At 36.5% G+C, this 16,534-nt stretch overlaps 1 protein-coding gene across 11 annotated transcripts in view; it reads left to right on the top strand.

Annotated features, from left to right (window-relative positions):
* The window catches only part of LOC126334745 (uncharacterized), a 636,264-nt gene extending 619,986 nt beyond the window's left edge, over positions 1–16,278 (top strand). For all 11 annotated transcript variants that reach the window (XM_049997303.1, XM_049997294.1, XM_049997304.1 and 8 more), the window contains 2 exons: positions 7,471–7,611; positions 14,466–16,278. In XM_049997303.1, coding sequence (XP_049853260.1) covers positions 7,471–7,611; positions 14,466–15,181 — 857 coding nt within the window. In that variant the 3' untranslated portion in view covers positions 15,182–16,278. The remainder of the gene's footprint in view (positions 1–7,470; positions 7,612–14,465) is intronic.
* Positions 16,279–16,534: the final 256 nt, after the last annotated feature.

Here is a 16,534-nt window from a genome sequence, read left to right as displayed (position 1 = left end):
TGTGGCTGGGACCTATCAAATGAATTAAAATACATTCGCATAGTTATGGAAGGCTAAAATATGTTACTAGTTTGAGGTTTTATTTCCACTTTTCTGACCGTCAAGCGTTAATTGCCTTGCAGAATAGTGAAGTTATTTTTGTCAATTTGCTAAAGAGATTTGGCTTTTATTAATCTTTTGCACTGAGGCAGTCAATTTATTTGAAACAAAGTGTTTAATTTCACACTGTTAACTAGTTTCAACTGTTTGCTGCATTTCAAGTGCACGTTTTCCTTCTTCTAGTTCGTATGGCATTATGCCATAATAAAGAACCGAACGAGAGATAATACAGTATGGGTACTCAAGAAAATTTACATCTGACTCTGAACATACCAATTATTATTTTGAATTTTAATATGGTTCATGAAATTCCGATGCTCTTGAAGTATCCACTAACGTCTTGTTTCTTTTATGACATAATGCAAGAGCTTTTAACGTTTTACATGTACGAACATGCGGGCTTCCTGCGTCGTCATAACTGTGCAAGCACAGTGGCGCCCATTATCTGGTGCTCACTGGCAACTACTGAAACGAATCAGTTTCTAACAGGTTACGTGAAAATATTGTGAATGGTGTTTTGAAAAGCATTACTTTCAAAGTAAATTTCCTTTTATGCAAAATGACTTATGTGTGAGAATGTATGATGAATTTCTTAAATCACAGAGCATTTGACTCTCATTTAAGAATAAACTCTCTGAGGACGACCATCTAGACGAATTTCGAGGCCAGAAATCAGACATTTACATCGGTATTAAAAAATTTACTGGCACATTTGTGTGATGTATCTTAAAGTGTAACACACTCAAGAAAGATCAACATTATATGTGGAAGCTTAGCTTCTCTTGCAACTTATAAATCTTCGAGACCAATATTATATGTGAAAGCTTTGTTTTTCTTGTGGTAACACTATGTATATTAATTTAAACCATTAACTTTTCTTATTTGTATGTTTGTGCTTCATAAGAGTGATCTTGCTATTGGCTGACTACATCAGCTGGCGAGATCACATGTGCTTCAGAAAGTAACATGCAGTGTTTGGTGGAATTAACATTTGTACCTTTGTAACACAAAAATATGCAATGTACATGTTGCTGCACATGAAAAATATTTCCAAAACATGTACTACAGTGGGAGAAATGTGCTGAGAATGTTAGTGACTGTGTAGAAAAGTAGGTAAAAGATATAAGTTAATTTGTGATTTTCTTTTGTTTTGTTACCTATTAAACTTTTTGATAGTAAAATTAATGTGTGTCGCTTTCTGATCTTTCATCATAGTTTCTCTTCTCTGCTAACAAAATATTTTGTGAAAGACTTTGAGAGGAATGCACTAGATTTGGAGGAACTTAAAGCAGATGTCTTCTGACAAACTTCAGATGATACTTTTATACAGAGGTGCTGACATAAAAATGTTATTTGGTGGGGGGGGGGGATAGAATCATTGTGGTGGGTACTTGGGTACTGCATGTGAGAGATAACTTCACATTTGTTTACTTGTGGCCAATGTTTTTCATGTACTGAATGCTCCCAGTGGCAAAACCGGAAGTTGAAATACCACCTATCTGTTTTGACCCATGACATTATCAAGAGAGTGGATGCCCCTATTTTAAGCATAGCCAGCATGACAACCATAATTTCACTTATTACACCCATGAACTTTGTAACTGCAGCAAGAACATGAAATTAACAGGGCAAACACAGGATGTAGGGGGTTTTGGGTGGTGCAAACTAAAAATACGACGCCAGTAACAGTCAATATTAACCCAAAAATTAAACACACAAAGTTGGCAACCAAAAAAAGCAAAACAAATGGTATAGTAAATTTTGTTTAACAATATGAAGATCACGATACCAGGAACCACACAAACTTGAAAATACGATTATCGCAAGTTTTCCTTTATCTATGTTGCTCAAACAGAGCCCTTGATACCAAACAACCCTCATGCATCTCAAAACCTAGTATTGCAAATTTTAAATGATTTACGTAGTTCAAACATAGACTGCGATAACAGAACCATAACACTCATATCATCAAATGGTTACCCTAGCTAGGTAAAACAAAGCCCATAGTACACCAAGGAAAACTCATTCCCATAACTAATACCAAACATTCAACCTAACAAGTGAAGACAAACCAAAACCAATCCTGGTCTAACACAATTACAGAACACTAACAATAAAAACCCTGAAACTCCTAGAAACTTGCATCATCACCTATTTTGATATACAAACACTACTACAAACATATACACACATACCTCACTCCCTCAGTACATGTATAAACAGTCCAAATAACTGCAAGAACTTGATAGTGGACAATATATCTTTACCCACAGCCGCATACAATGAGCTCTCAGTAAATTTATTTGTCATACCCAAAACTGGCAGAAAAGAAAAAAAAAACATTAAATTTCCAGCCTTAAACAACACATATCACTTATAATTCTAAACACAAGTATGAATCCACCAGCCACAATTCGCAAAATCAAAGTAACTCACTAGCAAACCAGCAAAAACAATTCCAACCACAATTTCACAGACCAAGCTAAGAAAATGAAATTACTGATACCAATTCAAAACATAAACATCCAACTCAACGGAGCATCACAAAATGCTACAACATACCATCTACAGACAAGATCCATCTTGAAAACCCCGTATCACCAAGATGCCACACAGCGCAACCCAGTTATGTCATGGGTCAAAGCCATCAGGTGGTATCACAGCTATTAGTTGGCTCCTCCCAATCACCCAGTGACATATAAACACCATAGCAGCAGCACCAAATGATGCACAAAGCTATTTTTATCACTTGAAGTGGGTCAGTTCTTTTGCAAGACAACTACATAAATAAATACAAGGAAGCATACCTTAATTATTGGCAGCAATGTACCCCTTCTCAGTTCATTCCTACATGTGACTTCAACACATATGCCACCAAGGTCAAGTTTCATCGATATTGATGTTGAAAAGGGCAATTGCATTAAGACAATCCTGTCTCATTACAGACTGAAAAAAACATTCTCACCCTTTGCAGACAAGAAAGTGATCGCTCTGCAGTATAGGATGTTATTGGAATCATCAGCAGAAAATAATAGCTCTGTGGTATAGAATGTTATTGGGATCATCAGCAGTATATGTATGAATTTCACTAGCTCCAGCAATAAGTCAAGTAGGTGTCTTTACTTTTTTAGATATTTCAGTTTTTCTGATGAACTAATGTTTGCAGAATCACTACTGTGCATAATTTCATGAAACAAGCTTCAGTAGAGAAGCAAGCATTACTTGTCTCTATCTGATTCATAGAAAAATAAAATATTTTGAATGTCTGTTGTCATGAAGAAGAAATTGTACAATTTGGTTTACAAACTTGAATGATTGTGTGTTGAAGGATGATTCCAAGAAGTTGATGGACAAATCGATTATTTCATAATAAAATCTTCTATATTTATTGCATACTTCATTGAATGTATATACAGATGAATTGTTGGAGTCGTCCTATTTCACAAGGGTTTTTCTTTTATGTGTTAGTTTTGGGGAATCTGTGTCCATACCTTTACATTGTGATAAATGATTCAAAATTATTTCTAATAAATTCATTCAATGTTATAAGGTTGCAGATCACCTTATTGGCCTCCTCTAAGTGTAGGGACTTCCTCTGTAGCACTGTGATCTCCATGTCAGTGTGATGAAACAGTTTTACAGGAACAAACAGTTTTACAAAAACTGATAATGTGAAAAAGAAATCAAAATGTCTAAACTGTAATTTTTTTGAAACATTTAGAAAAAAATCTGAAGTTCTGTAGAGTCAAAGAAAACTGAAGACATCGCCAAGTACCTTATGGCCCACCCAATAGGACAGAGTGATTTCAAATTTGTAGAGGCATCTGCCTTTAAATGAACAAAAAGATCTAATCTCCTAGTGAACCTCTAACAAACTGTACTAAATGACTTCATAACATTCAGTGCATTTTGAAATTCTTGGGCTGCTTTCGCAGTGTCTTTTAGTGTTCAGTTTAAAAAGTGTGCAAGACAGTACACAAAAATCTCTCTTCTCAGTTTCTGTAAACTTGCCTTGGACACCATTAGGGTATAACCCAGCCATCTTAGCTGTCCCATTATAGCACTGGACTCCACAGTTAGACAGAGGCAAATCAAAACATATTAAAATATCGATAATAATTTTCTAAGAAGTGTTTGACTTAATATAGTCAAACTTTCATTTTGTACATCACAGACTGTTCATAGTCAAATTTTTTTTTCATCACAGACTGTCCATTTATAAGTTTTGCACTGTAGCCTGTTTCATCAATATGCAACCCCTCCATTACTAAGTAACAGAGGAAGTTAAGATTTTTGGTAAGCAAGCTTGGTTTTCTTTCATTTGTGTCAGTTTTTCTTTTAAAATCTGGCTAAATACATTGACATTTGATTTTAAGGATTTGAATTTCAGTACAGCTTCTCTATGACTGCACAATGTTTCAGGACTTGCAACTTTTCTACCCACTTCTTCCATTTCAAAAAAAACTAGTTGTTATGAAAGCTTTTTCCATTTTATAAGAAAACTGAAAACAATTTTCTTCAATGCTTGTGTGCCAATTTTGCAAAAAAGTACCATCTTTTACTTTTCAGTTATTATTCATGTAAATTACTGGCTCCATGAGGGCTGGTAACTGTGATGGTTTTTTCCTACAACAGTGTTTTTCTGTCATTTTCACCCATGGCACCACTGACACTAGGTCTAGGTTCACCATCACTAACACTTGGCACAGTAGCATTTATCTTCCTAATTAAAAAAGGTCCCATTTTAAATTGGGCATTGTAGCACGAAAGACTGACTTATAATCTGAGCAAGTCACAGTAAAACTAGCTGACTGGCGATGCTGTCCACTGTGTGCTATATTAGTACAAGCAACTCAGATGAGATGATAGGAGGTTTGGGCATAGACTACTAATCAGACACTTTTACTTGGTCCCTCTCTGACTGGTGAAAGTTGTCTGACTTTGGTCCACTCTGGAAAATTTATGATCAGTACCAACACTTGCTCCATAACAGTATTACAGGCAGTAGCAATAAGTAGCCATTGTGTGATTAGTGTTGATTCACAGGCAGTATTGTTCCAAGTGATCATCAGTACTATTCATAAACATGCATAAAGAATCTTTACCCGTACCTGGTCCTTCTAGCAACTTGTCATGAACTTTTGTGTCACTTCTGCAATGCAGCACCATATTACACATTCATTTCTTTTATCAGCTGTAAGCTGGCTACCTTGGGAGAATGAGGGCAGCCAATGACCTACGGGCCAATCGTAAGCTTCCACCCCCAGCATGCTTCCATATAGCAGGTTTATAATCAGTACAAGTGCAGGGGAAATCCCATCAAGACAGCTTGTCACGTGCGGAGGTAAATGCAGTAGCAGAGATGAACTTGTAATAGCTCATTAAATCGGCATTTATTTCATGTTAATGATTACATACTATTATGTAGCAATGTACATGATAGTTTTAATAGATTTCTCAGTAAAGGGAGGAGGGGGTGAGAAATGCACATTTGAATGGTGGGAGGGGGAGGGGTGGGAGGTGAAACCACTACTTATAAATATTGGGGGGAGGGGGGGGGGGGGGGGAGGCCCCTAATTCTAATTATCAGAGGGGCAGGGGCCACAAAGTACCTTCGCATGCCTGAGTCTCACTTCTGCTTTTGTAGTGAAGCCTCATAGTGAAGAAGAGGCGCCACAATTTTCACATCTAAATTCTATCCCAGAGAATATCCAGTTTACGATGGAAGTGAAAAAAGTCTACAGTTCCTAGATATCTTAGTCATTCAGAAAGTGGATTGATCACTAGGGCATTCAGTTTACCATAAGCCTAAATATAAAGCCCTACATTTGCAGGCATCTAGCTGACATTGCTCTTATCAAACTATGAGCATCCTTTGGATGTTAATACACTGGGCACATGCTGTAACTGCGAGAGAAAGCCTTGCATTAGAGCTGGAACAATTACAGTCTGTGGTGAAAGATAGTGGATATACTCGACAACAGATCAGCACAGCTTTAAGAAGGAAAAATCATGACCGCTTACAAGATCGAGAGGAGAAGGAACTGTTCAAGTCCAAGGCCTTTTTTTCATATGTTATCAACTATCTCACTGAAATTAGACAGAATCTTGAAGAAACATTATGATAAAGTAACCTTCCATTCACCTACAAAGATGTGTGCTTTTCTGAGCATGGTAAAGAATAATCTGGGTTTGCAGAATGCTGGAATCTGTGGAATAAAGTGGCAGTGTGGCAAAATCTACATTGGTCAGACCACACACAAATTGTGCGAAAGGTGCATGAAATGTGATTGCCACACACGTGTTTTGCAGCCAGCAAGTCAACAACAGCCAAGCATTGCATCTCCAAACGACATTCTATGGATTATTCTGCCAAGGAAATCTTGGACACAATGATTAAATTATTAAGGAATGTTTGTTGGATGATCTTATTAATCAGGAGGAGGATTATTAATCAGGAGGAGAAGATCAACTGGATAGCTGTGAGACCCAGTGATTTATTTCATGTCTTCAGAAAGACAGCAGTTTACACTTAATGAAATGTTTAGCCACAGTTAATTTTATTTATTATGTTGACATTCTGCAGTCCTGCAACTCAACAGAGGAACTGCCTGCAATATCACCATTGCGCATGGGCCTGCACACTCAACAGGAGCATTATTTAACAGAGGCCACTTATTCAGCAGTAACCTATGTGCACACACCTTCATGCCAATTGTTGGTATAAACTTAGTGGCATGCACCAGCAACCTCCAGTATAACTCGTGCACCTGAAGATGAATAGGTGACAGCCAAAATATCATAGCAAGATGTTGATGTCACCTGGTTGCAATCCTTGGAAACTCACGGAATACTTGTGATGCAGGGAAGACTTCAAGAATCACATCAGCTACTATGTTAATCAATTCTGCGCACCTATGACCATATTATTGCAGAAAAGTATTGCTGACAGAAGGATATATTTATGTGTACAATGTTTTTAACATAATGGATTATAAACAAGTTAATCATAATATCAAGAAATAGTTTCACTGCTGTTTGCAAGTACGGACTGACGGAAGAGCCAGTGCGCATTGATACCTCATCTGGTTTACGTAATCACATGACTTTGTTATCAATCACCTGTGGTTGGTTTCTTTGCCAAAATGAAATGCTATGATATGTGACACATGGTACAAAATTCCTTTGGGAATGATTAATAAGTTGTGTACCTCCAATTAATTGTTAATTAGAGCTGGTTTGAGGCAGTATATGGTGCTCCATTTTCAGTGTCAGATTAATCCGTCTGTTATGTTGTTTTTTTATTATTTTGATAACCATCCATATGACACTAGAAATTATAACAACTTATCTGGAGTTTTTTTTAATCAGATTGGGACCTAGTGTTGGAAGGTGATGTGCCAGAGCAGTTAAGCCAAGATACTGATGCAGAACCTGACGTCAAGAAGGCATCATCTATTGAGCAGTTTGACTTTTATAAGCTGAGCAGCGTGGATTACGACTTTGCCTCTGGTATGACAAAGTTTATCATGGTTTAAAATGTTCTAATCCTGTTCTGATGTGGTTGTTTGTAACATCTTAGTATAGTTCATATGTTAAGTACTGCAGTTTAATTTTTAGGAAATATATAGAGATAGATGTAGTTGGAAGGGTTTTCATGAACATAGTAAATTCTTGATTTATCACCTTATGTTGGTGAAACCTTGTTTACACTGTGCCGAAAATACCTATACTGTGTCCAACATTTTGCAGTTGTCTAATTTTTAAGTTTAGACATCTTTGTTGTGCCTTTACTCCCTTGCAAATACCAGTCCTCTATCCATATATTCATTTAATAAGTAATAAAATCATGCATTTGTAAACCTACTTCACAGTATGATTTGTACAAGACAGTGAAATTCTCTGTTGATGTTTCTGCAGAACAACATGCACTGTGTGACGTATCCTCATTAGCCTTCATGTGGACTTCCTCTTGCAGACTAAAATTTTATATTAATTGTGTTAAAAGTTAAAAAAAATTAAAATAATTGCAGCCACAGAAGGGGGAAGCAACACCATAAACTTTTTCTGAATTGCTTGTATGAGAGGGGAGTGGGGTTGGAGGTGCAGGGGATGACACACAGTATGTGGTATGGCCACATAATGTACTAATTCTGCTGCTTATTACAAGTATTGCACTGCTTTTTAATAAATGGACCAATTGCCCACTATCAAAACTGTGCCCAGAATCAAGATTGACCATCCAATAGAAGACCACAGCATTGAACATATGGTCATCTTAAAAAGCTTCTTTGCAACCAACACTATAGAACAAACCCCCTGCCAACAAAAACAAACACAAACACAAACACAAACACAAACACACACACACACACACACACACACACACACACACACACACACACAGTGTCTCAGAATTATGCAGCTGAGAGAGTTAGGTTTATAGGTCAGAATTAACAATTCTTCATGTTCATAAACTGTATTTTATTTTCTTGGCAGAAATTTTGTATGGAACAGACATTAATTTTTCCTACTTTTTTGATAAAATCCTTTGCTCTGTAAACCATGTTATAATACAAGGAAAAAACTTCCTTAAAATGAGAGTAGCAGTTTCTGGTTTCACACTATGTTGGAACTACTGTCCTAAATTTGTATTGTGTGGAAGTGATACTACTAGACATGGTAATGTGTTAATGTCAAACTGCTTTCACACTAGAAAAATTAGTTCCAATTGCAGCCACCAGATAAACATCTGGCAGTGTTCATTATCTGATAGATATCTCCAGTTCTCATGTGGAACAAACTGCGTGTGCACAGTTAATAATAAAATCAACATTTTGCTTTTGTCAGTTGTTTGACCTTTTCTGCCCGTGTCCCACTTCTAATCCATTACATATGAAAACATATCCTTATGTCTGTCTTGCATTCACTTCAACAGATTTGCATCTGGTGGCCAAAATTGGAACTATTTTTTTTTTCCAGAGTATATCAATTCCGTACGAATGCATTAGCATATCTACTGAGTTTCACTGCCTTTTGATAATTACAGCCCACACTGGATCTCCACGAGTTGCTGCACTTCAATTATAGCCACCCAGTACAAAATTTAAATTCATTTGAATAATAGCATCATGAATAAATATTGATTTAAAATTTAGAACCACATAGGCTCAGTTGCAAAACTGGAAAGTTGATAAAAGATTATAAACTACAAGAGGTAGAAAATTTAGAATATCTGATCTAAGCAATGAGTGCTGATCTATGTGATCAGGGAATAGGTACACTACAATCAGCCTGACAGTTAAGAAATATTATGCCATTGAAATGATTTTTATTGGTTCAAAACATTATTTAAATTGAGAATTGGCATCAGTTCACTGGCTAAATTTTAGATATTGGACAACGTCTCAACATGTATAGTGAGCAAAGTTGCTGTGGAAAAAAGTTACAGCTGTATTGTGAAGAAGAGTGATTCTAGTGACTGCGACAGAGAAATACCAAAGCTTTCTGTATGTATATTAAGCTTGCAGCAATTGGTGAATGTTGCACCAAATGATTTCATTGTTTGTACTATGGGTACAAATGATAGGAGGAGTCAGAAGCGTGTCTGGGATCCCGACAGAATTTTTTAAAGAATTAATGAATCTAAAAACACTATAATCACATAGTTTTAATCAAATGAAACTATATGGCTCCAGGCACCTTTTCAAGTCTCAAACATCTATGCTGTTCACCAAATTTTATGGAGTATACAGTGTTATGGAGTTTAAGATGCACCTTAATTTTTTATCAATTTTTTAAAAATAACATTTTTACCAGTTTTATTATTAGATTGGAAAGGCAGACTAAAAAAAATTTCTTAGTTTATAAAACTGAAGCGACCTTTAAAATCCCTAAAAATCATCATCTGAACTTTCTTCTTCTTCTTCTTCTTCTCCTCCTCCTCCTCCTCTTCATCATTGTTGTCCTCTTCATATATAAGATGGTCTTTGCTGCCATTGAGAGCATTACTTATGCCACACATCTTGAAAGATTTAACAATAATGTGTTCTTTCACTCTAGACTGTGATTGTTTTATCCACTGACACGCTTGTTTGATTATAGATCATTTTAAAGTTTCCTTCAGTGTGAATACATGTTGGGTCTCATCCATCAACCATTTGTTCAATTCCTCTCTCATGTACACTTTAGATGGTTTATTTGTCTTCAAGAGGTTGCAGTTGTGAAGCAAGCCTTCCCAGAGTAACAGCAAGCACTGTATTTCCCAGTCTCAATTTCTTTTTCACAGATGTTTTCAAATGACTGCTAAACTGATCTAGCACAAGAAGAGAACTCTTTCTTCAATAAAGCACTTTTCTTCGTCTTCCACACACTGTTAACCCATAATTTCATGCCAATCTTGTTAATCCAATCCTTGTCATGTATGTAAACACCACCACCCAGTGGTATTTCAGAAGGTTTTGGCATTGCTTTACAGTTGAAAATAATCCTTGGATTAAGTTTAGTACAGTCAGCACAATGTGAAAGGACAACAGTATAGTTCATTTTTTCATATCCTCTTCTTTTTATAGTTATAATTTTAGGACCTTTCATGGCAATAGTTCTCTTACTTGGCATATCAGATGTCAGAGAAGTTTTGTCCATATTCACCATTTGGCTTATATCCACACTGGTTTTCTTTCGATGTTGAATAATAAAGCGATGAAAAGATAATATTTTATGTTCATACTCTTGTGGAATTTCCTGAGATATTCTGGTTTTGGTTCACATACTTCATTAGGCTGTAGCACCAACCAAGTCCAGCCTTAAAGTCTGTTAATTCCATTAAAGTGCTGTATTATGAACATATATTTGCATAATTTTTGTATTAATTCCACTGTCATTTTGGCAGTGTCCTTGAATCCATTTCAATACATCATCATCTAGTTTTGGCCATTTTACATTTGATCCTGTATTTGCACAGTCATCCTCATTTTTTTCAATTCTTCTTTTCCAGCCTGCCAACTGTGAATGGTTTTTTTCTGCTAGTGGAGGTCCAACATGCTGCTGCCCAGCTGCCCTGTTTCCATGCTCCATATGCTATTACTTTCAATGTATAGCCCGCATCATATGAATAACTTTTATTTTTTTCCGTTATGAAACTAGCTACTAACAGAAATATTCTAATGTTACCAAAAACACAAATCACATTTAGTTCAAGTTCACTGGCACCGTAGACTGCAATGATGTATCATAACCTAGGTAGTGTAATGAGTTCGTGCTGGTAGGGACGGAGGGAGACAGTGTCAGCCAGCTTGTGAAGCCCAGCAACTTTTGTTCATCACATCGGTGCACTGCTGCTGCCAGGTAAATCCAGTGTTGCCAGACAGAGAGAGGTTTCCCACAGCATCGAGTATATAGCGATTTTTAAGACTGGTGGGAATTTTAGATCAAACACTGGGCATTTTTATATTAATTTTGAGAATAAGATGCACCTAAATGTTTGAGGAAATTTTTTGAAGAAAAAAGTCCACAAGATATGGTATATGCAGACTGAAGTGATGAATGAAAATATGTACAAAGGCCAGGATTTGAACCCAGGTCACCTGCTCCTAGATGGCTAACCACTCCATCTCTTCAGGTTGTTGAGGATGTAGTAACAGATTCTATAAACAGGCTAATTATCTGTACACACAGAAACAAACTATTATCAAACAAAATCAAAATTGCCTGCATTCTCTTCTCAGTGCCTCCAAGAATCATCCTACCTTCATGGAGCCCATGCAAATTGATGATGGAACAGTAGATCAAGTCAGTGGGATTCAATAGAGTGTGAGCAGGCAGTAACGTAATATGGAGTATTCATAGAGAAAAAGCTGCTAAAGACTTTTGAGCAGTCTGTGCTATGTTTTTCAGATTCTTAATAAGTTCTGTGATACATAAGAACTAGAAACAGTTTATTTTGCTTTAGTACACTTGATTCTCACTTATGAAATACCACTTTGGGGGCCAGTGTTTGGTAAATTTTTTGTGATGCAAAATAGGGCTTAAAGATAATGAAGCAAGTTCTCTCCATACTTCCACTAAGTGTATTTTCCAGGTATTGAAAATATTGCCTGTTCCCTGCATTTATAACTGAAAACTGTGACCTTTCTTAATAAGAACCAATAAATCTTTTCATTATCATAATACTCATTCTAGTGCAGACATTTGCATTATCAGTCAAAGACTGACCAAAATTTTGCTTCATGGTAGAAATGTGGGCATTGTGCTGTACAATTAATTATCTGTATCAGTAGGGAAAATAGAAACGCATTTGGGAATAAAGTGAAAAATATATTTCTTAGACATTCTTTTTATTCTGTTGTTGACTGATTAAAATCAAATTTATTCTAACAATTCTTGTAATGTTAGTGAACCATGTTGTGACTGTACTATAGTAAAAGGTGTCCATAAATTGTCTTACAACTTAAGACTTTAATTCCCTTAAAACAACACTAGATATTAACAAATGGTTTACAGCATGTGATAAGACAATTTATAAAACTTTGTTTTCTCATTCATACATGTCAGTGTGTACACCCTTAGTGACTAGTGACCCCCACCCCCCTCTCAACCCCCACACCCATTGCCGAGGTTGCTAACGCATGCTTCTGTGGTGGTGCTCCACCCCGGAGGTTAGCCAGTTTGAATCCGGTGGTGGGAAAATTTTCACTGCCAATATTTGGCCGGGAAGGGAAGGAGAGAGGGTGGCAAAGTTCCTGATCATCAAACTTTGTGTCAATGTCCTGGTTTCAATACCAAACCTCTCAGCAGTGTCTTGTGAAGTGAGGGCATGTTACACTGTTGATGGTGAGCCATCAGTCAGATTGGGAGATTAAGCATGGTGGTCCCCTTGGCGCAAGGATTAGACTATGTGGCAGCAGCAGCAGGTTTTACCATCTCTCATCATCATCATCATCATCATCATCATCATCCAACACAATCATTACATTACACTACACACACACACACACACACACACACACACACACACACACACACACACAAAATATGTATATGTAGTATTACAAATATTCTAATGGAGCATGTCATAAATAAACAAACAAAAAAGCAAAACACCTTAGTGGCATGGATAATGTCCAGTAAGAATTCCATTTTTCTCCACATATGATCAAGATCTCAACAGTGACATGTTCAAATGCAAATGGATGCCTTAGAGTCCTGTAGGTGGTTCTGTACACCAGATCATTTACAAAATCCCACAGGAGGAAGTCCAGTGCTGTGAGGTTTTGGGCATTGGCTGGACGAACCAGCCCAATCACTGAGCTTTTTCCTGTGGTGTCCACAGTTTCACCTGTTGAAAATCGTTTGTTAATATGTAGTATAGTTTTAAAGTTACATTGTAAAGATAATTTACGGATACCATTTCCCTGAATTTATAAGTTTATGGAATAGTATATAACTGGCCCGAGTTTCTTATTATGAATTTATTTTTGTTTTAATTTTTAATGTCACTAATTTGCAGTTAATTAAGTTTTAAATGTAAATCTAGTCTGATGAAGTGTGTTGTTCTCAGTTAAGAGTGTATCATCTCACATAATCTTATCTGTTTAGCAATGACATATAATTTATAGTTTAAAATTTGTATCACATACTGTAAAGTGAATTTTGTTCAAAAACTTCAAGTTTATCCAGTATCTTTGTATGTCTTTGTACATGTAGGATCTAGTGAAACAAATAATAGTAATAATAATAATAAAGATGCATATTTCACAAATTGAACTCATACAGCCTGTCATGCATTTTGCAACCAACAGTCATGCTTCAGAGTTTCAGATATTCTCTGCCATTTATAGCGTAAATTGTGCTCTTCTGCAGCAAATATGGAACTTCAGATGGCTATATACTCACCTGTTATGTAAATATGTGACATGTTATCCAAAATGTCATTAAACACAGCTAGTCCTTTAGTTCACTACTCCAGTCAATTCACAACCGAGAAGAAGCAGTCATCTGTGTAAATGTATGCTTTTGCCACCAGTGGTAAAGACTGAAGAACAGGTTATTTCTATCACTTGAATATGAACAACAAATAGAAACTACATTCCCAGCAGTTTCATTCAAACATTTGAAGCTCGTTAGCTATTCAATGTAAACCACCTGTTGATTAAACTTTTTTCTTCACACATTGACTATATCTCCCAAAGTGTTGCGCATTATATCTAAGACGTCTACTTTTACTTAATCACAATAAAAATATGCAGCAATTTAAATATTAGTTTTCACATAGTCTAACTTAAAAATGTGTTGTTTGTGCTTTAAGCTTTGTGCTTATATTAATGAACATTGAAATCCATAACAGTAAAAAGAATTTTTTTTTCTAGGTGCTGTTCCTGAAGACAGAGAATTTTTTATCAGTAGTACAGCACGTCCATTCCAGTTCAATCCATCAAGTACAGACTCACTTGTTGGAAGCAATGTTAGTCAGTTCTTCCCTGGTAAAGAGTCCATCTTAAGCAGTGTAAAAAGTTCGGATTGTACAAATTTGGAGATACTGCCAGTTCCAAGTGTTTGTGATAGTGAGGCTGACCACACAGATACAGTGAATAATGGTACCTGTGTGACAGAGACTAGTCCCCAAAAGATTCAGACACAAGGTGTTACAGGTAGCCCAACAAAGTTGGAATTCAAGGACAAGAAATTTCCATGGAATTCATCAAAAATTGAGTCGAAAGATAGACTGGCTACCGACTCTCCTACATTAAGGCCCAAACAGGGGATGCCTTTGACAGTTGATAGGGTAGCAAGGCCTGATGATAGGGACTCTCCCCCTGAACTGCTATCGCCGTCATCTCCTTTATCCCCTTCAGGCCTTGGTGAACTGAGACATACTCGTGATCGCCTGAAGCTTGACTTGCCGCCTAGTGGATCTCCCTTCCTCCTTGACCCTCCAAGTGGTGCTAAACGCAGATCTCTGGTGGAAGCTGTTAAAGGAGAAGCGTCGCTGCTTGACAGTGGAGAAGAGACTGAAGACAGTGGGATTGAGTCCAGCAATGGCCATCGCAGTGGAGATGTGATTGAGGGATCTGGTCACATATAAACTGTTGTGACACTTCCTGAGAACATTGAGTGGAAGAAAATTTTATATCAGTTGCTGGGAAGCTGGCATTCCCAAGGAGATATAAATTTTTGAAGGCTGTGACCATTGTTAGTTAACAACAGAGCACCTTACAAGAAAAGGTGCAGTCATGAGACTGTAGTTTGTTAACAGAATTTTCATATTAAAATTTAATCAGGTTGAAGGTGATTGGTTTGACAAGAGAGACCAGTGCACTGGGGCATGCAGGGCTTACAAAGGCTCTGTTCTCATTGGGGTGTTCCTTCCCCAGGGGTGCTTTTTCAGCACGAGTTTAATAAATGTTATATATGTTTTGGCTCAGGGGTTAATTTTTGTTTAACCCATGTGTAGGGTCATATAAACAGTCTCTGTACACTGTGTGTGCATGTTCGTTACTTTAGATGAAAGATTGTGCAGTAAAGGTGAAGCTGAATTCAAGTGACTCTCCCTTCTAGTTAGGCATGACAACAATTTTCTCTACCACTGATTCAGTCTTCATTGGACTGAGTATTTGTTCTGTTAAAGAATTTAAATTAGAAATGGTATTGTAAAGTAGTGCATCAAAAAAATAAAAGAACTTATTGATTAGTTTACTGAAGTTTGCTAACAGAGAAGTTGTGTTAGCAACTTGTTTACCTCTAGAAAGGACAATTCTTACGCAGTGTCTTAGTTAATTTTGTAACTATCATTTCTGAAAAAGCACAGTGAACCTATCTTTAAACATATTCGTGGAATTACAAAGCTGTACCAGCTCTCTATCAGGACATCCTGTAAATTTCAAAATATAAAAATGACAGCTAAACAGTTTGTGATTATGTGACTCTGACTGTATCTGTGTATTCTACACAGTTACATCAGACAGTAGTGAATATGATGTAAATGTTCAGTCTGTTTGTGTTTACCAAGAATTTATGATTTATAGAACACAGTGCTGTTTTACTGAAGAAATGTTACACTGAAGGCAAAAAGTAACTTTTGTTATCTAGATATTTTTGGTAAATTAAATGGTGTTCCTAAACAAAGTAGTTTTATAAGATATACAGTTCACTTGTTAGAGAATAAATCTTTTTTATTTATAATCTGCATATTGTTTTTCCTGTTCTTTCAGTTTAGAGTTTCTCTTTATTGAAGCATATGCACTACTGCTGCTGCTCCTCCTTGAACAAGCTTAAGTTATAGAACAGCTTGTATGTACTCCAAGCTGAGATTCATTTTATTATAATGCTCATGATAGCTAAAACTGAAGCCGTCCAATTAGTAGGTGCTGGATGAAATATTGACATGAACAGTCGAATTTTAAAGGCAACACTGTAAAACTGTAATTATGGGGAAGAT

The sequence above is a fragment of the Schistocerca gregaria genome, chromosome 2 (genome assembly GCF_023897955.1).
Source record: "Schistocerca gregaria isolate iqSchGreg1 chromosome 2, iqSchGreg1.2, whole genome shotgun sequence".
NCBI classification, from domain to species: Eukaryota; Metazoa; Arthropoda; class Insecta; order Orthoptera; family Acrididae; genus Schistocerca; species Schistocerca gregaria.
The sequence above is the reverse complement of the archived record's forward strand: the minus strand, read 5'-3'. Positions and strand labels throughout refer to the sequence as shown.